The following is a 27,333-nucleotide window of genomic DNA, read 5'->3' as shown; positions in this document are numbered from 1 at the left end:
GGGGCACGGGCAGGCGCGAGGGCACGGTGGGCGGGTGGGTCGGCGCGAGGGCGGGGGGTGTGGGGGGCGCGGGTGGGGGTCGTGGGTGGGGGTGTGGGTGGGGGGGTTGAGGGTGAGGTGGTCTCGAGGGCGAGGTGGTCTCGAGGGCAAGGTGTCTCGAGGGCGAGGTGGTCTCGAGGGTGAGGTGGTCTCGAGGGTGAGGTGGTCTCGAGGGTGAGGTCAAGGTCATTAGCATATAGGTGTGAAAAGGAGACCGCTCAGGAATGAGCCACTCTGTAGAAGGAACCGCTCTGTAGAAGGCCTTTTCAGGAGGGACCGCTCTGCCGCATGGACCGCTCTGTAGATATCATCACTACTCACATATGTTAACATAAACAGAGAGAGACACACACATATGCCTCTAAGCCTGCACTTCAATACCACCCTGAACCTACACGTGCGTCTCAACGTCATAACTTATACGTCAATGTCACAATGTCATCTGTGTTTTCGTTATGAACAGGAAGCAGAGGATGTTGTACGTGTCAGCCTCAACGACGGAAAGGAAGACGTCGCCATCCCAAGTTTAGACGTAAGCTGATTCCTTGAACAGTTCTAACTTTGAGAAGCAATTGTTGTTAAGTGCGTCTTTCTGCCTGTGTTCACGTTCTCTTTGATCGTTACTTTCTTATTGTTATCTCTCGTGTTCCTACCATTCATTCAATCATTCTCTCTTTCTCTCTTCCCCTTTCTGTCTCTCAAGTACGCTTGTTGCAGCCACTGAAATATTTGTAATTTTAGGATCCAATAACTGAGAATATAAAGCAGTGAACGGACGGGCAGTACTTGCTATGATTCCTTGCAATAACTCAATGGTCATTCCCCTCAGGGCTCAGAGATCTACCAGCTGGAAACCCCGGATCTAGATACCCTTTAATGGGGAGGCGCATTGATGCAAACGATAGGCTCTTGATCCAAGACACTGGAACTAACGTACACATGACCCAAATGGGTTTACCATTCTGCCTTTGAATTTAATAATGAAAATAATAACCTATCTAAATAATTCTCAACCGACAAAAAGATAAGCCTTCTTTGCAGCCTCACTGTGGACTTCTATTCTTCTGCTATCTGTCTCTTTCATGTATTCCTATGTACTTTATTACTCTCTTATTATGTATGCTTTCTTATTCTTTTCGATTATAATAATAATAATTATTATGTATGCTGTTCTTAAAAAATCTGTTTTCCTGTGGATCTGTCTACATAACCTGTCTATATAACTCTGACTCCCTCTCTCCCAGCATGAAGAGTTCGGATACAGCAACCCAGACTCTGTGGACGAACAGAAGCTCTTTGAGGAGGACATAATGTTGACGTCCGAGCAATGGGAAGCACTGAGGGAGAGGAAAGCTATTCGTGACCTGGTCTACCGCTGGCCAAATGGTTCTGACGACTATCCACTAGTTCCCTACTACATAGCTAGTGGAGGTACAGTCAGGGCAAGAAGTCTCCTGACACTCTACCGAGAAAACGTGATATCTTACTAAATCTGAGTTATCAGATATCCTTTTTTTTCCAGCAGAGAGTGTCGGGAAATTTTAATTTTACATTCCTATTTTGATGTTAGATATTGCACTGGGGATGTGTTTACATAGACTTTGCCCCCACAGTAAGAAAGTGTTTCCTTAAAACACCTGCTGTCCATGTTCATCTATCAGTAAAACAGGTCCCTGGGTGTTAGTTGACTGGTGTGGGTGGCATCCTGGAGTATACATGGGGACAAAATTGACCTAATTTGCCCAAAATGCTCTGCATAACAAAGGGCTTTTTATATAGTAATATGTCACTGATGTCAGCTAGGCCGGTATACCTTGTGTATGTACTTGTAGAAATAATAATAATAATAATAATAATAATAATAATAATAATTATTATTATTATTATTATTATTATTATTAGTATTATTATTATTATTATTGGTATTTTTCTATGATCCACAGCATTTTAACATAGTTTTTGAATGAATACATAAATTCTCCATTCATGTGCTTGTAATTCGTCACATATTAAATTTCTTCAGCATTTCACAAAAATAACTAGATGGGTTTCGGTCACTGTGCGATCAGAAAATGATAACATCGACTCCCATTATCCCAGCTCCACCTTCCCCAACGCAAGAAAAGGAATAGTGAAAAATGGGGGCATAAAATGGGAGCATAAAAGAGGTATTCACAAATTATCCCAGAGAAAATAATGTCTTAAGTTCTTGTATATCATAAACGACAACTGGTAACTATACAAGGCAGAACCAAGTCAAACCTTCCAATAGGTAAGATATACCGATGATGAAAGCTTAAGTTAACAAGAAGAGTCATTATCTAGTCACTTTAGAGTCTAATATTCCACCATCTTTTATGTTTGAAGCCCCAAAAAAACCGAACTTGCCCAATAGTCCAAACTCCCTTAAAATTATACTTAAAAAATAATACAGACTCACAAATAATTTTATCTCACTGACATTATTATAAACACTTTGCACTCTCAGATTATCAGTGTTTAAGGTTTGAAGCTGATCGGTTGAGCATTCACAAATTATCACATGAAAACACGATTTTTTCATTTCTTAGAAAAAAAAATGAATTTCCTCCCATACATCTCAAAATCAATCCAAATCATTCTCTGATTGGGAGACACCAACGTCTTAAAGTTGGAAGCCGATCAGAAGAGACATTCTACAGTTACTACAAGGAAACCCCCCTAAAGGAAGGTTCCTTGATGTTGGTGAGGGGCTCTTGATTTAGGGAATTGGATCTGTGCTCCAGTTCCCCGAATTAAGCCTGAATGCCTTCCACATCCCTCCCCCCAGGCGCTGTATAATCCTCCGGGTTTAGCGCTTCCCCTTTGATTATAATAATAATAATACAAGGAAACCAACTTATTAAATAAAGGTGATAAAAATTTACACAGCCCAAAATTAAGGCGAAGCTTCTGCTGAGAAGCTCAAGTAACCAGTGAACATTTGAAGCCAGGAAATATTTTTTGTAGTTATTTCACAGAATTCATCAATTCCAAGTTTAATATCTACGTAAATTGACATATTTATATCTGCATTGCCTAAACCTAAAAAGTGACATTCTTTTCACAGGCTGTATCAGCTATTTAATTTTTAAATTATTCGGATGAGCCGTACTCAAGCTATTTCACGGACAAAAATTCTACACCATTTTATAAATAAAATAAATAAAATAAAATAAAATAAATAAAAGTTGAAGCTCACTGGGCGAGATGTTCTCAAGTTATAATCAGAAGAAAAAATTCAGGCATCCACATTCAGGTGCCCCCTTTTTGGATTCCTAATAGACAAGAAAGCCATTAAAGTTTATAGTGAAACTACGCCAACTTTCACCCAGAAGTGTGGATTTTTGACCTGTTTTAGTGAAAATTTTCACAGCGTTAGGATAAGATTTCGTTCGGATTTTTAACCCCGGAGGGTTAGCCACCCAGGAAAACCCAAGAAAGTCAGTGCGTCATCGAGGACTGTCTAACTTATTTCCATTGGGTTCCTTAATCTTGTCCCCCAGGATGCGACCCACACCAGTCGACTAACACCCAAGTACCTATTTGCTGCTAGGTGAACAGGACAACAGGTATAAGGAAACGTGTCGAAATATTTCCACCCGCCGGGAATCGAACCCGGGTCCTCCGTGTGTGAAGCGGAAGCTTTAGCCACCGGGCCACCGATCCATACATGTTTTCAACATGTATGGATCGCTCGATTATTTAAATCTACCTCTAAAAAAAAGTCAAATTAGTAAAAGACTGTTATCTGTGGCCAAGGTTTTAATTCACTCTTGAGAAAATCACAGAATCAATTATTTTTTATTTATGAATAACATTCCCTGATATATTTTTAATTAATTATTTAATATGTCTAAAGAATCTTTCTTTCTGTTTCTTCCCAAAGTATAAAAGTATGTTGTCACCTGTGAGTAAGAGAACGTCGAGAAATGGTAATTGGTTGTCCTTCTCCTCCTCTAGTATAAAATTAATTGTAAGTTCCAGAGTGTTGATAGTGTTGAACATGTCAAATATTTCTGGAGTTTTGGTAGTGACCAAAATATAAGGCATTGTACATGTTCTCTGAAGGATAGATAAGAATTTTGCAGTTTGCAGGTTATTTGAAGGTTGATGTTTAGAATGCCAATGTCACAATAACAAATAATCACTTTTCAGTTTTTTATTTGCTGCACTCAGTTAATGCGGCGGCAGTACGTGCTGGCCTGCAGCACTGGATGGACAACACCTGCATCAAGTTTACCCCAGTTAGCAACAACACCAATCAGCCTTACCTCAGATATTATTACGGTTCTGGATGCTGGTCTAACGTTGGATATCAACGCATTATTGGTCAAAATATCTCCATAGGCAGAAACTGTGACAAGGTAATTTTGACAGGAAAGCATTTGCCATAAGTAGCAATTTCAAGCTGCAAATCGAGGTTGTTGTTAAATTATTTTATTACAGTGGTCAATAATGCCCAACGTTCGTTAAATTACACCCACTCCTGAACACCGGAGCATCCTCGTACACCTACCCTCGTACTTAGATTAAAGAAAACCACGAAGCATTAATCAGTTTAACTTATAATTCTTTGTTATCCTTTATCATTCTCTCAAACAATGGCTGTCATGTGAGTCAACACACTGATTTTAATTTCTCATGCCTTTTTTATTTCTACTGCTGCTTTTTTTTTTTTGTACTGAGCGCTGACAAAGAGGCGAGCACAGATCTTTACCTCCCGCATCAGAGTCATAACGAGGTTATAAAAAATATTTGTTAGAGTCTGGTATAAGAATCCAGCAGAACCCTCAAATAAAAGTGATGAAGTGAAGATGCGAATATTGGAAACAATGTCTGAGAGTACAGCATATTCTCAACTTAGCTGATCAGTAAAGAGGGAATAAACTTTATTTTCCTTGGCTCTCTGTGAGATGTAATCAATTGTTCTTCCCTGAGTTTAGCTGTAAAACTACTATCCTTATGAAAACACGTTCGTTAATTCTTACTGTTGTTTATATTGCACATTACTTAGTTTATATTAACCAAACAAAAATTATGCAAATTTGATCATGAGTGCCACATCTTTTTCCTGACAGCTGGGCACCGTAGTTCACGAGACTGGCCACGCCATTGGCTTCTTCCATGAACAATCACGACCCGATCGAGACAACTATGTTAAAATAATTTTCTCGAACATTGCCTCTAACAATACATTCAACTTTCTCAAGCGCAACACGACCCAGATCAACGACTACGATGTCCTCTACGACTACTCTTCCGTGATGCACTATGGCTGTCTGGTAAGATGATGATGACGATGATGGTCGTGGTGATTTTTGAAGATATTAGTAGTGGTGCCCATGGTGGTGATAAGACAGTAGCAGTGATGTTTATAGATGTGATGATTATATTTTGACACTGTTGGCAGAGGAGACGGTGTTAACTAAGATTATAGTCATTATAGTACTTGCAATGATGATAATGGTAGTGATACTGACAATGATAATAAGTTTGATGAGAGTGACGATTCTCAGGTAGGGTATTCCAGATTTTAGGGCCTTTGACATACATTGAATTTTTGTAAAGGTTTAGTCGGACACGGGGAATGGTAGCACCGACGAAGGAGGTGAAGACGAGCATGATAAGGATGCTGACGGTAACAGTTGTAGGACATACTCATTGTACACGTGTAAATAACATGTGATTACATGTGCTTATGTGAAGCTCAGATGACGTAGCCCTAACACTCTACTGCTTCTGAGGCCCCAACGTAAGAAAAAAGGCGAGTTAAAGGAATATTTGTTGCTATTAAATATATTATTTACTTAACTGGTACAATGCACTATCAGTAGTTAAGGGTTGGACTCCGCCTCTTTACAACCTCCTGCAAGTGTTGCAGGAGGTTGTACACCACCAAATATACAAAATGTTAAAGTTCTCCTGTTATGCATAATGTATTGGGAGAGACAGACTTTCCTGGGACTACGTTTGTAGGAGAAATCTTGCAAACTCATATCCCTTCATTTATTTCTGTGTATTTATTCTATATTTCTGATTAGTTTATTACCTGTATATTTATTCGTCACCGGTCAGATTAGTATTATACATCACTAGTCTTAATCCTTGATGCTGGTGAAGGGATCCTGATTGTTGTTGGTGGTGATGGTTATAATGTTTAAGGTGATAATGAAGGTGAAGGGGATGTGATGAGGGTGACACTGGTGATAGGGGTGGATATGGTGTTCATAATAGTGGCGAATATGGTGATGCTGATGATAATGAAGCTTATGATGATTTTTGCACTGGTGCTGATAAGTGATAATGATGGTTGTGACAGTGATAATGTTTCGTACGAAGGTGATTTCAGTGACTGCAGAACCAACTAAATAGGAAGCGCATCTGTCTGGCGCTCAGCAGACGGAGGATCGAGCTTGTTTCCTTCCGTTTTCAGTATCGTTCAATGAACGGGAATTTGACCATCAGCACTGTCGACCCTTTCGCCCAAACTATCATTGGCCAGCGCACTGGCCTCTCTCACCGTGACAAACTTCTGGCCAACCGCATGTACAACTGCACAGGTAGGGCAGATATTGTGCATCTTCCTATACTCTTGTGTCTGTATTGTTATGAAACCAAATGTGTGTGTGTGTGTGTGTGTGTGTGTGTATACTCACCTAATTGTACTCACCTAGTTGTGGTTGCAGGGGTCGAGACTCAGCTCCTGGCCCCGCCTCTTCACTGATCGCTACTAGGTCCTCTCTCTCTTTCTCTGCTTCCTGAGCTTTGTCATACCTCGTCTTAAAGCTATGTATGGCTCCTGCCTCTACTACATCACTTGCTAGGCTTTTCCACTTCCTGACGGCTCTGTGACTGAAGAAGTACTTCCTAATAACATAAGAACATAAGAACATAAGAAAGGAGGAACACTGCAGCAGGCCTGTTGGCCCATACTAGGCAGGTCCTTTACAATTCATCCCACTAACAAAACATTTGACCAACCCAATTTTCTATGCTACCCAAGAAATAAGCTCTGATGTGCAAGTCCCACTCAAATCCAACCCCTCCCACTCAAGTCCAACCCCTCCCACTCTCAAATCCAACCCCTCCCACTCATCTGAGCATTCAGCATCCAATTGTGACCCCTTGTTTCTGTGTCCCCTCTCTGGAACATCCTGTCTCTATCCACCTTGTCTATTCCACGCAGTATTTTGTATGTTGTTATAATGTCTCCCCTGACCCTCCTGTCCTCCAGTGTCGTCAGTCCGATTTCCCTCATTCTTTTTTCGTAGGACAATCCCCTTAGCTCTGGAACTAGCCTTGTTGCAAACCTTTTTACTTTCTCTAATTTTTTGACATGCTTGACCTGGTGTGGGTTCCAAACTGGTGCTGCATACTCCAGTATGGGCTTGACGTACACAGTGTACAGTGTCTTGAACGATTCCTTACTAAGGTGTCGGAACGCTATTCTCAAGTTTGCCAGGCGCCCATATGCTGCAGCAGTTATCTGGTTGATGTGTGCTTCCGGAGATGTGCTCGGTGTTATGGTCACTCTAAGATCCTTTCTTCTTGAGTGAGGTTTGTAGCTGTTGTCCACCTAGCCTATACTCTGTCTGCGGTCTTCTTTGCCCTTCCCCAATCTTCATGACTGCATTTGGCAGGGTTGTGTGTGTGTGTGTGTGTGTGTGTGTGTGTGTGTGTGTGTGTGTGTGTGTGTGTGTGTGTGTGTGTGTGTGTGTGTGTGTGTGTGTGTGTGTGTGTGTGTAATATACTGATTTTACCGAATAGTTTATGCTCTTGTTAATGTATAGCTTAACTGAACCTGCGTTTGACACCAGCATAATTGATAAATAAAACGCATATGCAATACTAGGTATTTGTAGTGAGAGATATTTGACAGTGGATCCAGTGGAAGAGATGGAACACCTGTGGATGGCGCCCACTAGTGGAATTATAACAGTAAATTAGGTGGGCCATAGATCTGAGCAGTCAAGTTGTAGAGACATCTTATGGTTTCCTATAAAGAACCTTGTGGTGAAACTTGTACGAAATTATGTCAGTCATGAACTTTGTATAATAGAAAGGAGATTTTTTCTGTGGCATCTTTGTATGGGAAAATCATGACTTACTACATTAATTAAGTACACTCTCTTCATGGCCGAGATAACTTCTCTTAAGATTTAGCTTCCTTGCGGGTTAAGCCTCAATATTATCCACAAAGAAGCTAGAGGACGTCTGTATTACTCGACTGTTAAATCTCTAGCTCTCCTTATATGTCTAACCTAAGTAGTGAGACTCGCCCCAGTCCACATGTGAACCACATCTACTCCTACATCGCGCGGCTCTTGCAGTGGATCCACTGAAAAAATCCCCCTTCTCATAGCTGTATTAGATTGTGCGAGACGTCTCTCATTAAAAATACCAAGGTGTTGCACATATGTCTCATTCATCAGCTTGTTGGCATTATTTACCTCTGATCACATTATACGTGTCTGATACAGCAACACCATAGAATCTTGGTGCAGAAAATATCATGACTTTGTACCTAATAACCAAGAGAACTTCCTACAAGCATGACCACTGTCTCCCTTTTAAGTAAAGTCCTATTATTACCTACTATTACCTATTATTATTACCTACTATTACCTGCTTTTACCTATTATTACCTACTGTCATTACCTACTATTACCTATTATTACCTACTATTACCTATGTACAACTCGAATGTTAAATCTCTGTCTATTTAAACTACTAAGCCCCACACACATGTAACTTAGTCTACTACTTCCTAAACGAAGCAATATTTTTTGACAAATGAATTAGATATAATGACAACGAGTATTTAGTGCCAAACCTTTTCAACTTTCTCAGTCTGCTCCTCGATCATGTCTATGATGTGGGAATTAATTACCTTGGCAAACAAGTGGTGGATCTCCTCCTTGGTCTTGAGACTGGCCCAAGTTGGACAATACCACGACCCATACACAAATCCATGTGTATAGGTCGATGATATCGTTCCTTCACCCATTGCAGGCATTGGCTGTATTCTCTGTTGCATACTTCCTGTGTGTTGCACCAACAGCTTATGTTATTGTCATAAATTGATTTGCTGCCACTCGACGTGCATGGTGCTGGCTGTGTTGCTTTTGTGTTCCTGGGTATGTGAGTGTGTATTTACTCAGTGTTTGTGTGCCTTTGTGTTGTAATACGTGTGTTACTGTTGACTAAAAGTTAATCTGGATTTTATAATCACTTTTCTATGGTAGAAAGATAATGATATTCAGTAGTAGATTTCTACTTGTGATACTTGATATGATTGTTTTATTTTGGAACTTTCATATAGGTAAGTGTTGCTATGTTTGTTGTGGAACACTTGTGTTCTTGTGTTGGTGAATGTTACTGTGTTCTCGTTGGAGCAGTTGTGTTAGTAAGTGCTGTTGCCTTAATGTAACTCTTGTGTAGGTAAGTGTTAATGTGCGATGGAACTTTTGTATTGGTGAGTGTTGATGTGCCATGGAACTTTTGTGTTGGTGAGTGTTGATGTGTTACTGAAAGATTTGTCCCAATGTGTTTGTGGCTCTAATTGGGTAAAAGTCTTGCCACTGATGCGTAACACTGCAACTTCACATTAAAATGCTTCAGAGTAGTGTATGAAGATGAAGATGTTTAAGGAAATGCACGAATTAGAAAGGTTGTTTTCTCCACAGGAAAGTGGCTAGCGAAATGTGGTCTCACTGTTGACCCCTGTCAGAACGAAGGCTACATTGGTGTCAACTGTACATGTGTATGTCCTGCTGGCACCTCTGGAGCCAGGTGTCAGACCCTTATAAGTGGTTATTACAGTAAGAACTCCATTACAGTGACACTGTTATTTTCTTTACCATTTATTTTAAGCTTTATTTGCTGATAGTGACAAATTAACCACAGCCTGTTAGGTAAGACACGTATGCAACAGATAGGTATCTTTATTTCGAAACGTTTCGCCTACACAGTAGGCTTCTTCAGTCGAGTACATAAAAGTTGATAGAAGCTGAAGAGACTTGAAGACGATGTAATCAGTCCATCACCCTTAAAGTTTTGAGGTGGTCAGTCCCTCAGTCTGGAGAAGCGCATTGTTCCAAAGTCTGAAACAATATGACTGGAACAATGCGCTTCTCCAGACTGAGGGACTGACCACCTCAAAACTTTAAGGGTGATGGACTGATTACATCGTCTTCAAGTCTCTTCAGTTTCTATCAACTTTTCTGTACTCGATTGAAGAAGCCTACTGTGTAGGCGAAACGTTTCGAAATAAAGATACCTAACTGTTGCATATGTGTCTTACCTAACAATCTGTCGGTATTTTATACCATTTTAATGTTTAACCATAGCCTGCTTGCCAGCGACCCACCAATCATGACCTGCTTGCTAGTGACCCACCAGTCATGACCTGCTTGCTAGTGACCCACCAGTCATGACCTGCTTGCCAGCGACCCACCAATCATGACCTGCTTGCTAGTGACCCACAATCATGACCTGCTTGCCAGCGACCCACCAATCATGACCTGCTTGCTAGTGACCCACCAGTCATGACCTGCTTGCTAGTGACCCACCAGTCATGACCTGCTTGCCAGCGACCCACGAATCATGACCTGCTTGCCAGCGACCCACGAATCATGACCTGCTTGCTTGTGACCCACCAGTCATGACCTGCTTGCTAGTGACCCACCAGTCATGACCTGCTTGCCAGCTACCCACCAATCATGACCTGCTTGCTAGTGACCCACCAATCATGACCTGCTTGCTAGTGACCCACCAATCATGACCTGCTTGCTAGTGACCCATCAGTCATGACCTGCTTGCTAGTGACCCACAATCATGACCTGCTTGCCAGCGACCCACCAATCATGACCTGCTTGCTAGTGACCCACCAGTCATGACCTGCTTGCTAGTGACCCACCAGTCATGACCTGCTTGCCAGCGACCCACCAATCATGACTTGCTTGCTAGTGACCCACCAGTCATAACCTGCTTGCCAGCGACCCACCAATCATGACCTGCTTGCTAGTGACCCACCAGTCATGACCTGCTTGCTAATGACCCACCAATCAAGACCTGCTTGCCAGCGACCCACCAATCATGACCTGCTTGCTAGTGACCCACCAGTCATGACCTGCTTGCTAGTGACCCACCAGTCATGACCTGCTTGCTAGTGACCCACCAGTCATGACCTGCTTGCCAGCGACCCACCAATCATGACCTGCTTGCTAGTGACCCACCAATCATGACCTGCTTGCTAGTGACCCACCAGTCATGACCTGCTTGCTAGTGACCCACCAGTCATGACTGCTTGCTAGTGACTCACCAATCATGACCTGCTTGCTAGTGTCCCACCAGTCATGACCTGCTTGCTAGTGACCCACCAGTCATGACCTGCTTGCTAGTGTCCCACCAGTCATGACCTGCTTGCTAGTGACCCACCAGTCATGACCTGCTTGCTAGTGACCCACCAGTCATGACCTGCTTGCTAGTGACCCACCAGTCATGACCTGCTTGCTAGTGACCCACCAGTCATGACCTGCTTGCTAGTGACCCACCAGTCATGACCTGCTTGCTAGTGACCCACCAGCTATGACCTGCTTGCTAGTGACCCACCAATCATGACCTGCTTGCCAGCGACCCACCAATCATGACCTGCTTGCCAGCGACCCACCAATCATGACCTGCTTGCCAGCGACCCTCCAATCATGACCTGCTTGCTAGTGACCTACCAGTCATGACCTGCTTGCTAGTGAACCACCAATTATATCCTGCTTGCTATTGACCCACCAGTCATGACCTGCTTGCTAGTGACCCACCAGTCATGACCTGCTTGCTAGTGACCCACCAGTCATGACCTGCTTGCTAGTGACCCACCAGTCATGACCTGCTTGCTAGTGACCCACCAATCATGACCTGCTTGCCAGCGACCCACCAATCATGACCTGCTTGCTAGTGACCCACCAATCATGACCTGCTTGCTAGTGACCCACCAGTCATGACCTGCTTGCTAGTGACCCACCAGTCATGACCTGCTTGCTAGTGACCCACCAGTCATGACCTGCTTGCTAGTGACCCACCAGTCATGACCTGCTTGCTAGTGACCCACCAGTCATGACCTGCTTGCTAGTGTCCCACCAGTCATGACCTGCTTGCTAGTGTCCCACCAGTCATGACCTGCTTGCTAGTGTCCCACCAGTCATGACCTGCTTGCTAGTGTCCCACCAGTCATGACCTGCTTGCTAGTGTCCCACCAGTCATGACCTGCTTGCTAGTGACCCACCAGTCATGACCTGCTTGCTAGTGACCCACCAGTCATGACCTGCTTGCTAGTGACCCACCAGTCATGACCTGCTTGCTAGTGACCCACCAGTCATGACCTGCTTCTAGTGACCCACCAGTCATGACCTGCTTGCTAGTGGCCCTCCAGTCATGACCTGCTTGCTAGTGACCCACCAGTCATGACCTGCTTGCTAGTGACCCACCAGTCATGACCTGCTTGCTAGTGACCCACAGTCATGACCTGCTTGCTAGTGACCCACCAGTCATGACCTGCTTCTAGTGACCCACCAGTCATGACCTGCTTGCTAGTGGCCCACCAGTCATGACCTGCTTGCTAGTGGCCCACCAGCCGCTACCTGCTTGCTGGTAACAAACCAGCCACGACCTGCTTGCTGGTAACAAACCAGCCACGACCTGCTTACTGGTAAGAAACCAGCCACGACCTGCTTGCCAATTTCACTCATCAACAAACCTAGGAATACGAATGAAGAGGAAACGGAGGCCGACTTCTCGTGTAACGCATCGACTTCTTAAAATATGTTGATGGAGAGGCTCGCGGCCTCCCTCTAATGCAGGGGTGGGCAATCTTTTTAGTGCAGGAGCCACATTCAGAAATTTGCGGGTAACGTGTTAATGTTCCACAATATTATTTGGCGTTGCGTGGTAACATTTTTTTCGGATTTACTAACATTTTGTCTCCAAATAACGTGAGTATATGACTTGATCTTGGCGCAGCGCATGAAAACCTTGGCGGGGACCGTAGTTTGCCCACCGCTGCTCTAATGTTTTGGACACAACCAGATTACCTCAGGCGCTGTAGGAACACATGCTAAGTGCTTTGCTATAAATAATAATAATAATAATAATAACAATAATAATAATAATAATAATAAAAATAATAATTATAATAATTTGGCCGTGTTCAAAACAATACTAGACTTATATAAGTAAGAATAGGTGGTTTTAAATTCTCTGTTGTGAGCTCTGTCATGATTTGATATTTACAACACTTTAAACCTAGGTTATGGTTTTGATCCATGTGTTAGTGTCCATCCAGACACCTGTCAGTCTACACCTTCAGTGATCTATGTGTTAGTGTCCATCCAGACACCTGTCATTCTACACCCTCAGTGATCCATGTGTTAGTGTCCATCCAGACACCTGTCATTCTACACCCTCAGTGATCCATGTGTTAGTGTCCATCCAGACACCTGTCATTCTACACCTTCAGTGATCCATGTGTTAGTGTCCATCCAGACACCTGTCAGTCTACACCTTCAGTGATCCATGTGTTAGTGTCCATCCAGACACCTGTCAGTCTACACCTTCAGTGATCTATGTGTTAGTGTCCATCCAGACACCTGTCATTCTACACCCTCAGTGATCCATGTGTTAGTGTCCATCCAGACACCTGTCATTCTACACCTTCAGTGATCCATGTGTTAGTGTCCATCCAGACACCTGTCATTCTACACCTTCAGTGATCCATGTGTTAGTGTCCATCCAGACACCTGTCATTCTACACCCTCAGTGATCCATGTGTTAGTGTCCATCCAGACACCTGTCATTCTACACCTTCAGTGATCCATGTGTTAGTGTCCATCCAGACACCTGTCATTTTACACCTTCAGTGATCCATGTGTTAGTGTCCATCCAGACACCTGTCATTCTACACCTTCAGTGATCCATGTGTTAGTGTCCATCCAGACACCTGTCATTTTACACCTTCAGTGATCCATGTGTTAGTGTCCATCCAGACACCTGTCATTTTACACCTTCAGTGATCCATGTGTTAGTGTCCATCCAGACACCTGTCATTTTACACCTTCAGTGATCCATGTGTTAGTGTCCATCCAGACACCTGTCATTCTACACCCTCAGTGATCTATGTGTTAGTGTCCATCCAGACACCTGTCATTCTACACCTTCAGTGATCCATGTGTTAGTGTCCATCCAGACACCTGTCATTCTACACCTTCAGTGATCCATGTGTTAGTGTCCATCCAGACACCTGTCATTCTACACCCTCAGTAGAACTGAACTTTGCATTCCCAGTGTTTTTGACAGGATTTTCTCGATACTTAGGATTAAGGTATTTCAGAGTATTTCCTGCATGTCTATGAGAAATGTATCACTGTTACCTATAATTTCTTTAGATTCAAAAATACTTAATCTCTCAGGTTTTATAGAATATTTGATTTCTTACAAATACGTACAATAAAAAAATAAAATTAGGCACTAAAACGTTATTTTATTGCACATTTAAACGATTCGGAGATGTTTAAAGCACATGTGAATAAACATGGGTAAGCAACCTTAAGTAACTTATACTGAATAAGAAACTACTAGGATCACTGGCAACTAGCATTAAGTAACCTACTAATAACTGACACTGATTAACTAATAGCTATTAGTAACAACCAGTAACTATTAACAAATAACATTGAATACCTCGCATTGATTTTATCTAAACCAGATTTATTTTTGTAACAGGTCAACTTATATCAAACTGCTCGGCAAGAATCACCCGGCCGGGCGTCATCACCTCCCCAAACTTTCCTAAGAAATACCCAGCAAGTAATGTGATTTTATTTATATTATCAAGCATATGTAGGTTTATGAAGAGGTGTGTGTAAGTGTGGATGTGTGTTTATGGAGGTGTGTTTACGTGTAGAGGTGATTAATGTGTGTGTACTCACCTATTTGTACTTACCTGTTTGTGATTGCAGGGGTCGAGACTCAGCTCCTGGCCCCGCCTCATCACTGACTGCTACTAGGTCCTCGCTCCCCCTGCTCCATGAGCATTATCATACCTCGTCTTAAAACTATGTATGGTTCCTGCCCCCACTACATTACTCTCCAAACCATTCTACTTCCTGACAACACTATAACTAAGGAAATACTTCCTAACATCCCTTTGACTCATCTAAGTCTTCAGTTTCCAATTGAGACCCCTTGCTTCTGTGTCCCATCTCTGGAACATCATATCTCTGTTCAACTTATCTATTCCTCGCAGTATTTTGTATGTCGTTATCGTGTCTCTCACCTAGCAGCAAATAGGTACCTGGGTGTTAGTCGACTGGTGTGGGTCGCATCCTGGGGGACAAGATTAAGGACCCCAATGGAAATAAGTTAGACAGTCCTCGATGACGCACTGACTTTCTTGGGTTATCCTGGGTGGCTAACCCTCCGGGGTTAAAAATCCGAACGAAATCTTATCTTATCTCTCCTAACTCTCCTGTTCTCCAGTGTCGTCAGGCCGATTTCCCTTAATCTTTCTACGTAGGACATAATCCTTAGCTCTGGAACTAGCCTTGTTGCAAACCTTAGCACTTTCTCAAATTTCTTGACGTGCTTGACCAGGTGTGAGTTTCAAATTAGTGCTGCATACTCTAGCATGGGCCTGACGTACACGGTGTACAGTGTCTTGAACGATTCCTTATTGAGGTATCGAACGCTGTTCTCAGATTCTCCGGGCGCCCATATGCTGCAGCAGTTTTCTGATTGATGTGAGCTTCCGGAGACGTGCTCGGTATTATACTCACCCCAAGATCTTTCTCCTTGAGTGAGGTTTGCAGTCTTTGTCCACCTAGCCTATACTCTGTTTCGGTCTTCTTTGCCCTTCCCCGATCTTCATGACCTTGCTTTTGGGGGGGATAAATTAGAAAAGCCAGTTGCTGGACCACGTGTCCAGCCTGTCCAGGTCTCTTTGTAGTCCTGCCTGATCCTCATCTGATTTAATTCTTCTCATTAACTTCACATCATCTGCCAACAGGGACACTTCTGAGTCTATCCCTTCTGTCATGTCATTCACATGCACCAAAAATAGAACTGGTCCTAGGACTGACCTCTGAGGGACCCCGCTAGTCACAGGCGCCCACTGTGATACCTCAGCACGTACCATGACTCGTTGTTGCCTCCCTGTCAGGTATTATCAGATCCATTGCAGTGCCCTTCCTGCTATACGTGTCTGATCCTCTAGCTTCTGCGCTAATCTCTTGTGAGGAACTGTGTTGAAGGCCTTCTTGCAGTCCAAGAAAATGCAGTCAACCCACACCTCCCTCTCTCGTGTCTTACATCTGTTACTTTGTCTTAAAAATCCAGTAGGTTTGTGACACAGGATTTGCCTTCCATGAATCCGTGCTGGTTGTCGTTTCTAATCTTGTTTTATTCCAGGTGCTTCCATCTTCTTCATGACTTTGCATACTATACACATCAGTGACACTGGTCTACAGTTTAGGGCTTCGTTTCTGTCTCCTTTCTTAAAAATGGGGACTACATTTGCCTTCTTCCATATCTCAGGTAATTGTCCAGTTTCAAGGGATGTGTTGAAAATTATGGTTAGTGACACACACAGCATCTCTGCTCCTTCTCTAAGAGCCCATGGAGAGATGTTGTCTGGTCCCATCTCCTTTGAGGTATCAAGGTCACCTAGCAGCTTCTTCACTTCCTCAGTTGTGTGTATTTCATCTAACACACTGTTGATACATCCGTTATTGGTGTCCCCCTTTGTTCTGTCTTCTGAGAGTCCTTTCTGTCTCCACTGTAAATACTTCTGTAAACCTCGTGTTGAGCTCCTCACATACTTCTTGATCATTTTTTGTGAGTTCCCCACCTTCTTTCCTCAGCCTGATTACCTGGTTCTTGACTGTTGTCTTCCTTCTGATGTGGCTGTAAAGCAGTTTTGGGTAGATTTGACTTTTGATGCTATGTAGTTGTTGCCTTACCCAGGGCCGGATTAAGAAGTCTCCGGGCCCTAGGCTATTTAGATTGGCGGGGCCCCTTTGAGTTACGGGTAAGCGAAGCGACCCCTTCCTGCTTGGGGGTGGGGGGGAGGGGGTCATTGTGAGCCTGTTTAAGGTCTAATTAAATACATTCTGGCTATTTAGATTAAATTTAATAGGGAAAGTACATCAAGACAACCAAAACCATTTACCAACAGCCATTATAACTATCTTGTTAAATAATGCATTTTAAAGAGAATAAACTCAAGACAGCGTAGTATTACTAGATTAGGCTATTAAAGTAGTGACATCATGTACCTATTATATTCAGCATAACCACTACAGCACTATTATTCCCTTTATAAATCATTGACCATTATTGTTATCATTGCATCATGCATAAGACTATCAAATCATATAAACTCTAGAAAGTAAAGAATTGTTTATATTCACAGGCACTTCTTAAATAAACTTTTTTCTGGATTTCATATTGGCAAAATCATCAATTATATTCTGAAAATCAATATTTCTTGTTAGATCAGACTTAGTGGTCAACAAGGCTAGGTTACACAATTTGTCTTGGCTCATTGTTGAACGGAGCTGGTTTTTCACTCTTTTCGGAGCTGGTTTTTCACTCTTTTCAAAACAGAAAATGAACGTTCTCCTTCACAGTTAGTAGCTGGAAGTGTTAGGTAAAGGCGATACACTATGTCAACATTAGGGAAGGTTTCTGAGATACCTGCATTTCTTAAATGTTTCAAAGCAGCTGAGGGCGCACATTTTTCAGGTGGAGCTTTAATCTCATTCATATACCCAGAAAAATGAACTATTTCTTCAACAAATGTGTCCTGAACATCTGCTGAAAGGTGTTGTTGCATCTTTAATGCAGCTTCTCTCAATTCTGCATCTGGCATAGTAGTAATTTTGAACAGAAATCCAAACTTGTCATTGAGATTCTGGTAGATTTCTTTTCTTTTCGCCAATTCTGTAATCAGTGAATCCAGAATGACGAAGTATGTAGCTGTCTTACATTTCTGCCTTGGTAGCAACACAATTTCATTGTCTGGCTCTTCAAAATTGTGTTTCCTCTTCCTTGACCGCTGATGATCAGCCCGGTAACTGTAGTCTTTCACCAGCAGTTTAGCTTTCTCTTCAAATATTTCAAAAGCTTCATCATTGCGAAGTGAGCTTACAAATTCCACTAAGCATGCATAGAGGTTAGCACAAGTAGCCATTTCAATTTCAATTTTCTGAAGTGTCTTGTTCGTGGCATTTAACCGTTCCAATATACAGTCCCAAAGCACACAGAGTAAGACCAATTCAAAATCTTCCAATTTTGATGCTAAGCTGGCTGCTTCGCTTCTTGTAGTTGCTGTCTGGTCTTCATCCTCTGCTATTTGGATCAAAGCAGAACGTATTTTAGCAAAGCTGTCTTTCAAAGCATGTGTTGCATCATGCTACGCTGACCACCTTGTTGTTGATAATGATTTGATGACATCTCCATGAATGGTTGACTTGAGTATACTCCACCGATGCGTTGAAGCAGAGAAAAAATTAAAGAGTGCTTGTAAAAGTCCAAAAAATGAAACTGCAGCGACACAACACTCCGCAGCACATGACCCAACAAGAGAACGTGCTGAGCAGGGCACATATTCAGCAAGTGGGTTGATTTGCTTGATACGGGCTTGCAATCCATTATATTTACCCGACATGTTACTTGCATTGTCGTAGCTCTGGCCACGGCAATCCATAATAGAGAGATCATGTTCAAGCAGAGTTTCCAGTACTACATTCATCATTGTTTCTCCATCATGGCCTGAAAGAGGAATGAATTTTATAAAGCGCTCTACAGGCTTACCACTGGAGTCGACAAAACGAACAAAGAATGTCCATTGATCTGTATGTGAAATATCTGGTGTTGAATCTACACTTATTGCAAAGTATTTTGCAGTTTTCACAGCTGCTATGATGTTATTGAGGACCTTCTTAGTCATCAGTTCAATAAATTCATTGTATATAGTAGATGACATGTAAGATACAGTGCCTCTTCCTGCATTCCCAAGGCGTGACACATGATTTGCTAAGAATGGATCGAATTGTGCTAACAGTTCTATGATCCCTAGGAAATTGCCATTGTTTTCCGAACCAAAAACCTCATTTTCTCCACGGAAAGCAAGTCCTCTTAGAGCTAAGAATTTTACAACAGCAACAACTCTTTCTAGAACTTTTCTCCAATAAGTGCGCTCTTTTTCAGTTTGATTTTCCAAATGAGAATCCAATAAGCCTTTTTTCTGTGCACGAAATACACTGGCTAAAATGCAGCTCCTGTGAGTGGTGCTTCCTGTATGATCTGACGTATCTGCAGATTCAACTGTACTGGTAACATCAGAAACTGTTTTCGTGAGCATATGTCTGTGATCTTTCTGCAGCTTCCTACATCTTTCTTTTTCTGTTCTTCTTCTTGAATTTTCTTCTTTCTTTTCTGTGACCCACTCGCATAAGAACGTCCAACATCACGTTCACGAGATGCCATAATGAGGATGTATCACTGTCTGTAATCATGCAAATACAAATTTTTCATTATCAATTATTATTAATTTTTTAATTATTAAATTTTGTTTTCTGTCAATTGGGGGGATATGGCCCTTGTAGCCCCCTTTCCTCTGGCTGCGCATATAAAAATTCAAAACCTTACCAGAAAGGAGTCATATACAGAACTTTTACCATAGATTAGGTTAGTGGTTTGGGCTACGAATATTTTACTAATTCATCCTCCTTGATCTCCAATTTTCTTAAACAGAAATCATACTGAGTCCAAGAACAATGCACAATGGTATTTATATTACCGTTTTCATAACTAAACTAATCATTATGTTTTGCATGATATATGGCCTACCACCATAGATAAGGACATGAGAATTAAAGAATGCAGGGACAATTTTCAGTTTCACCCAACCAACGATTTTCTGATGTGGCTTATGTGTTTCTGGGGAAATATGTAGTAAATTAATTGATGTTCTACATCACTTCCGTCGCAACTTGAAAACTAAGCATTTGCGACGGAAGTGATGTAGAACATCAATCAATTGAGATCTGTTATTGAAATGATAAAGACTTAAAGACAGAACAAAGTGCTTTTAAAACCTACAAACAGAAGTCAGTTTGCGTTTTTAGGTTTTTCTTTATAGTATTTTTTCCAAAAATGCGTCTTTACTGGTCCATGCGTCTTTACTGGTCAAGTAACCCTATCAGGTACCTCCCTTAACATTTAGAGGCGAAAACAAACATTTATCCATACACATCAATGTCTATCAACAACACTTCAGTTAATTTGTCACAGTACAAGTCTAGATAACGTGTAATTACTACAGAAAATTGGAGAGGAATCTCCCATACTCACCCATTAGAGGGAAAACACAGCTGTTCTGATGTAAACAAAGGCGTGTTGAGTGTTGCCATCTATGGTTAGGTTTATTTATTTTTATTTTATTTTATTTCATTATTTATTTTTGTTTTGATTAATTTTAAAAAATCAATTTTACTCTCCAAACACTTGAACTTTTTAGGTAGGGACCCCTTTGCGCTTGCACCATGTGCGCAGTCTTGGATGAGCCCTTGAACCCCTTGGACCGCGGGGCCCCCAAATGTGCGGGGCCCTAGGCAAATGCCTAGTTTGCCTATGCGATAATCCGGCCCTGGCCTTACCTGTGCATACTTGTTTCTGGCTCTTCGACTAATCTCTTTATTTTCCTGGGTCCTTTGCCTTCTGCACTTTCTCTATTCTCTAATGCACTTAGTTTTTGCCTCCCTACACCTTCGGGTAAAGAATGGGTTCTTTCTGGTCTTCCCATTATTTCTGTTGCAATGGGAACAAACCTTTCCTTTGCCCTCTTGCATTTTTGTTGTTACTTAGTCCATCATTTCGTTTACTAACTTTCCTACCTATTCTCTTTCCCACTGAACCTCCTGCAGGAAGTTCCCCATACCTGTGTAGTCTTCCCTTTTATAGTTTGGCCTTTTCCATTCTACTCCTGTTACCCTCATCACATGTAACTCTACTATGTATTCAAAGCTCAGAACCACATGATCACTAGCTCCAAGATGCCTTTCATATGTGATGTCCTCAATGTCCGAGCTGCTCAGGGTGAACACGAGATTCATCCTTCCCTCTCTCTCTGGTAGTCTCCCTAACATGTTGATGCATAAGGTTTTCCAGTACCACTTCCAACATCTTGCCTCTCCATGTTTCAGGACCCCCGTGTGGGTCCCGGTTTTCCCAGTCAATCTCTCATAACCAGTGTGTCCATCATTGCTCTGTTGCTCTCTTCACATTCTTCTCTTGGCCTCCTGCAGTTCTGTATTGGGTTATACATCACTGCAATGACTACCTTATGGTCCCCAAACTGAATTTTTCCACATATTTAATCCCTTTGTTTAATCTTGTCCATTCCTTCCATTTCATCAAATCCCTATCGGTTTTTAATGAGTAGTGCAACCCCTCCTCCCCATCTGCTCCTTCTATCTTTCCTCAGGATCTGATATCCTGGTGAGAAGATTATGTCTGTTATTGTCTCAATGAGTTTCGTTTCTGTGACTACTATGATGTCTGGGGACGTCTCATTGATTCTTTCATGCCACTCCTCACATTTATTAGTTATTCCATCGTTTGTATACCAAATCTTCAACTTCTTCTCTAAAGCTGTGGTCTGGGGAGAATGGTGTGTTTGGGGGAGTGGGAGCCTTGGTGGGGACCTATGGGGGGTTGTGGTAGGGGTGGGGTCTGTTAAGGGGGTGGGGGCAGAGTGCCTATGGGGGGTTGATGTAGGGGTGGGGTTTATGATGTGGGGGGTGGGGACAGAGGGGACAGTGATTTTGGTTTAGATTGTTCAGCTGCACTGGTGTTGTCATGGTTGGATTCCTTCTGTGGGTGTTTCTGGAGGAGGGTGTGTTTGCTCTTCCACCTGGGTGTGGGTTCACCTGCTTATCTCCATCATTGCCTCTCGTTCCTCCTTTTGTCTTTGCACCCTCTCTTTCAGTATCAATCCTTTCATCTTGTGTTCTGTCTTGATCGAGGTACACTCTCCGGTACTTCAGTTTGTTTCTTAGTCGTGCTTTCTCCTGCATTATCCTGTTTCGACCTGATTCTGTCTTGATAATCATTTTGACTGGTAGTTTTTTTCCTCTTGCAAACCACCCAGTTCTCCGATAATTTGTCAACTGGGTCATGTCTTCCTCTCCAATTGCTTTCATGATGCTTTCAATCCTTTTTTCTCCTCCTGTTTTCTTGCATCATAGGTTTCTCCTTCAACTTCCTGGAGCCCATAGACAAAAACTGACCTCTCCATTGTATGTCCCTTTCCAGCCCCTGAGGTGATTTAGTTCCTTCCATTGAAGCTTTCCTTACTTCAATCTCTTCCCTGGCTGATACCCCTGTGCTCAGTGGTCTGTCTTTCCTGCTCAGCTGTTCCTGGCCACTGCAGTTGTCTGCTAGAGTCTCTACATATAACTTAGCTCCTTCGTTGTTTTTAGTCCCCACATTTCTTCTTGACGTGCTCCTCGTCTTTTCATGGGCCTCAGGTGGATCTGATAGGGCCTTCACATACAGTATAGCTCCTTTGCTCCCTACAGTTTCCTCTTCTGTTACTGATATAGAAGTTCCTGATGTCATGGGTGTACTGTCCTTTGGTTCTTCAGGCTGTTTCAGATATTTTAGTTCCTCTTCTAAGCACTGCATCTTAGCTTCTGCTTCTATGGTTTATAAATCCCATTTCCTGCTGTCTACAGCTATCCTCTCCTCCATTTTCTTGCCGAGCTCTTCTAGTTTCCTTCCCCACTCTCCCTCCTTGTTTGTGAGCTCTGCCTTCCAGTCTTCCCTCCCAGGCTCATCCACCTGATGCTTGGTTCTTCGTCCTGCTCTTTGGTAACCCATATTTTTTTCGCCACAAAAAGAAGAGCTTATGTATTTTCAGGAGTGAGTGTGAGTGCGTGTGGAGGGGGGTGTTTGTTGTAGGGAGGGAGAGGGAGAGGGAGATAGGGAGGGGAAGAGGGCTAGAGAGCAGGAAGGAGGACAGTCGTAGAGGGGGAGAGAAATGGGGGAAAGGATAGGGGATACAAGGAGAGAGAGGGACAGGAAGTGAGGGAAAAAAGGGGGGAGGGGAGGAGGAGGAGACGGAGCAAGAAGAGGAGTGGCAGAGGACAGTGGCAGAGGTGTGTATGTGAGTGTGTGTGTGTGTGTGTGTGTGTGTATGTAATTCTTAAAACCAAGGATTTAATAATGACATATTCAAATAACGAGAATGTAAACATGTACATGAACACAGGTAATGGAGGTATTATCTGTTCATTACCCACTCGTGTTCCACAGAATCAAGATGCATTTATGTGATCAAAGCTCCAACATGCTACATCCCTAAACTCACCTTCAAGAACTTCTCAATGTCCGGCTATGAAAATCGCTGCGACACCGGTGTTTGCTGCAAAGTCGACTTCCTGGAGATCAGGACCACCAGTCTCACCAATGGCAATTTGTAAGTAAGGATATGTACCCTAGATAAACACATGAGTTAAGAATTAGAGGTGAAAAAAATGTAATTCTTCGATCAGTTGTAAATGCCAACTTATGATTATCATATATATATATATATATATATATATATATATATATATATATATATATATATATATATATATATATATATATATATATATATATATATATATATATATATATATATATGATAATCATAAGTTGGCATTTACAACTGATCGAAGAATTACATTTATATATATCTATATATATATATATATATATATATATATATATATATATCTATATATATATATATATATATATATATATATATATATATCAACACTGCGACTAACCAGGGGATCGAACCCATGTTGTTTTAGCCCAATTCATGGTGGACGAAAATTCACGATGCTCTAACCCACTGGACCATACAATCCTACAAAGATGATGCACCAAGAAGAACTAGGTGTTGTACCGTGATCCGAGGATATATGATGGTGTGGGTGCCTCAGAGCTAATTTCATTCTACTCCCAGTTTGGTGTACTAGCCTCCACAAGCAGTATACATGGTATTGTAACCATGAACGAGTGGTATTTAATCAATAACTGCTCTGCAACTAGCCCGGGGATCGAATCCATGTTGTTTTAGCCCGCCTCATGGTGAGCAAAAAATCACAACGCTCTAACCCAATGGGCGGGCCAAAACAACACGGGATCAATCCCCCAGCTAGTCGCAGTGTTATTAATGATTAAATACAACTCTTTCCTGCTTACAGTACTATATATACTGTTTGTGTAGGCTAGCACACCAAACTGGGAGTAGAATGAAATTAGCTCTGAGGCACCCACACCATCATATGTTCTCGGATCACGGTACAACACCTAGCTCTGCTGGGTGTGTGACCTTTGTAGGATTGTATGGTCCAGTGGGTTAAAGCGTTGTGAATTTTAGCTCACCATGAGGGAGGCTGAAACAACACTGGTTCGATCCCCCAGCTAGTCGCAGTGTTGTTATAGATTAAATAACACGCGTTCATGGCCATGGTTGTATATATATATATATATATATATATATATATATATATATATATATATATATATATATATATATATATGCTCCATGTTAACTGTTTCTTCACTGCTCCATATTAACAGTTTCTTCAGTGATCCATGTTAACTGTTTCAACAATGCTCCATATTAACTCTTTCTTCAGTGCTCCATTTTAAACTGTTTCATCAGTCCTCTATGTTAACTGTTTCTTCAGTGCTCCATGTTGACTGTTTCATCAATGTTCCATGTTAACTGTTTCTTCAATGCTACATGTTAACTGTTTCAACAATGTTCCATGTTAACTGTTTCTTCAGTGCTCCATGTTAACTGTTTCATCAGTGCTCCATGTTAACTGTTTCATCAATGTTCCATGTTAACTGTTTCTTCAATGTTCCATGTTAACTGTTTCTTCAGTACTCCATGTTAACTGTTTCATCAATGTTCCATGTTAACTGTTTCTTCAGTACTCCATGTTAACTGTTTCATCAATGTTCCATGTTAACTGTTTCTTCAGTACTCCATGTTAACTGTTTCATCAATGTTCCATGTTAACTCTTTCATCAATGTTCCATGTTAACTGTTTCTTCAATGCTCCATGTTAACTGTTTCATTAATGTTCCATGTTAACTGTTTCAACAATGCTCCATGTTAACTGTTTCTTCAGTGCTCCATGTTAACTGTTTCATCAGTGCTCTATGTTAACTGTTCCTTCAATGCTCCACGTTAACTGTTTCAACAATACTCCATGTTAACTGTTTCTTCAGTGCTCCATGTTAACTGTTTCATCAATGCTCCATGTTAACTGTTTCATCAATACTCCATGTTAACTGTTTCATCAATACTCCATGTTAACTGTTTCATCAATACTCCATGTTAACTGTTTCATCAATACTCCATGTTAACTGTTTCATCAATACTCCATGTTAACTGTTTCATCAATACTCCTTGTTAACTGTTTCATCAATGCTCCATGTTAACTGTTTCATCAATACTCCATGTTAACTGTTTCATCAATACTCCATGTTAACTGTTTCATCAATACTCCATGTCAGACGGAAACGTCGTCGTAAGTTTCACTCTCCTTAGTGTTGATTACTTGTGTATTTCTTCAAAGTCGATGATACACTTACCACCCAGAGCATTTCACCCATCCCAAACGTGCGTCGACTTTTTCCGAATAAATAAAACAACTGTTACTTCAACCCAAGTGACCACTACTTCGTCTTAATCGATCATTTATTCAACCCAGCAGATTACTGCTCTAACCCATTTGACTGTTCTTTTTAACTGCTCACTGTAAAACCTCTGTAGGTATTATCGTAGTCTATTGTTTAACTCTGTTCCTGTTTCTCCAATGCATACACAGCAGTGCTCCTACTCAGTATCATGTATTTACTTTATGCTAAACTCTAAGCAATAATCATCTTTCAAAGGGAATGCATTAACAAGATGTATGCAAATTTTCTTCACAATAACGTTATCCTAAGACATCCTCTCTGTTACAGGTATTGCAACACTGACATAAAATCCGGCCAAGTCTTCACGTCGTCCCAGAACACAATGATTCTTTTCTTCTTCACTACTAGTAACAATTTTACTGGTTTCTCGGCTAATGTCTCCTTCACACCGATATCAGGATGCAAGTGAGACACGAAACTGCTTTGGAATCTTTCAAAATACCTGTGTGTAGACTCGTACGTGATTATTAACTAAACTCCTGAGTGCATACTGGACTACATCTTGATGAGTGGCAGGGAAGACCTATCCATCCTCATCCACTTACATGTTCTGCGGCACAGAATTAAAGTCCGTCACTACTACTAGCAATATGGCATTAATAGCGTACAATGGCAGTCCAGGGCTTTATGTATACTATGTCAGATGACCAAAAGCTCCAAAGGCGGGTCATCATCTGACTAAGACCCGCGTCAGGAAACATTTGTCCTGTTTCCTGACGAACCTTACCTAGCCTAACCTAACTATCATGTGATCGATCACTGAGGGCGCTCACTACTGGAAGATGATGGTTGTGATGGACGAGGATGACTCAAGGACGTAATGTGGATTATTGAACTTCCAATTATTTTTTGGTCCTATTATATTATTTAAAAAATTGTGTAATTCAAGATATTCCAAATTATTACATTTGTAAGATTACAATGAAATATTGGGCTCCACTTTTAAATAGTAATTACTAAATTCAAAACTGACCTTAGTCTGCAAATAAATTTACTGCACCATAAATTTTTGTATAATTTGCCTCGCTGAGCAAAACCTGAGATGGTGAAGACTGACGACATAAAAGAGGACACAATGAGTTTGTAAAATCTTTTATGACTAGTGGTAAATATTAGGTGATAAATATAATTTCTCAAAAAGTGACTGTAGCATGGTGGAGGAAGCTCGACATAAATATTCCTCATACGTACATAAGTGAGTAGGAAATTCCCATATTCTGTGGCTCGAATCATTTCCATAACCAGAGATTTGATTTATATTTCTCGGGCCAATTTCAAGTGTAAAAAGCAATTTTTGAAGGAAGAGCTCTATCCTGCTGCAAATGTTGCACATCAATATATCTTGCAATAATATCACAATAAAAAGGTGAAATCACAGAATGCAAAAATAAACTCAGTGAACAAAGTAGTGAAATTTCAAGGTTTTCGTGATTTCTCACATTATCAAGG

General features: G+C 41.6%; 1 protein-coding gene across 1 annotated transcript; it reads left to right on the top strand.

The window, feature by feature from the left end:
* The first annotated feature begins 328 nt into the window (after window positions 1–328).
* On the top strand, window positions 329–26,878 carry LOC128688968 (protein SpAN-like). The gene is made up of 9 exons (XM_070085689.1): window positions 329–571; window positions 1,284–1,470; window positions 4,237–4,424; window positions 5,139–5,342; window positions 6,494–6,620; window positions 9,747–9,881; window positions 14,833–14,916; window positions 23,428–23,590; window positions 26,152–26,878. Exons 1-9 carry the CDS (start codon window positions 395–397, stop codon window positions 26,291–26,293), a joined length of 1,407 nt encoding a protein of 468 aa, XP_069941790.1. The 5' UTR covers window positions 329–394; the 3' UTR covers window positions 26,294–26,878.
* Window positions 26,879–27,333: the final 455 nt, after the last annotated feature.

Source organism: Cherax quadricarinatus, chromosome 16 (assembly GCF_038502225.1).
Source record: "Cherax quadricarinatus isolate ZL_2023a chromosome 16, ASM3850222v1, whole genome shotgun sequence".
NCBI lineage: Eukaryota > Metazoa > Arthropoda > Malacostraca > Decapoda > Parastacidae > Cherax > Cherax quadricarinatus.
This window is presented reverse-complemented; position numbering and strand designations above follow the sequence as displayed.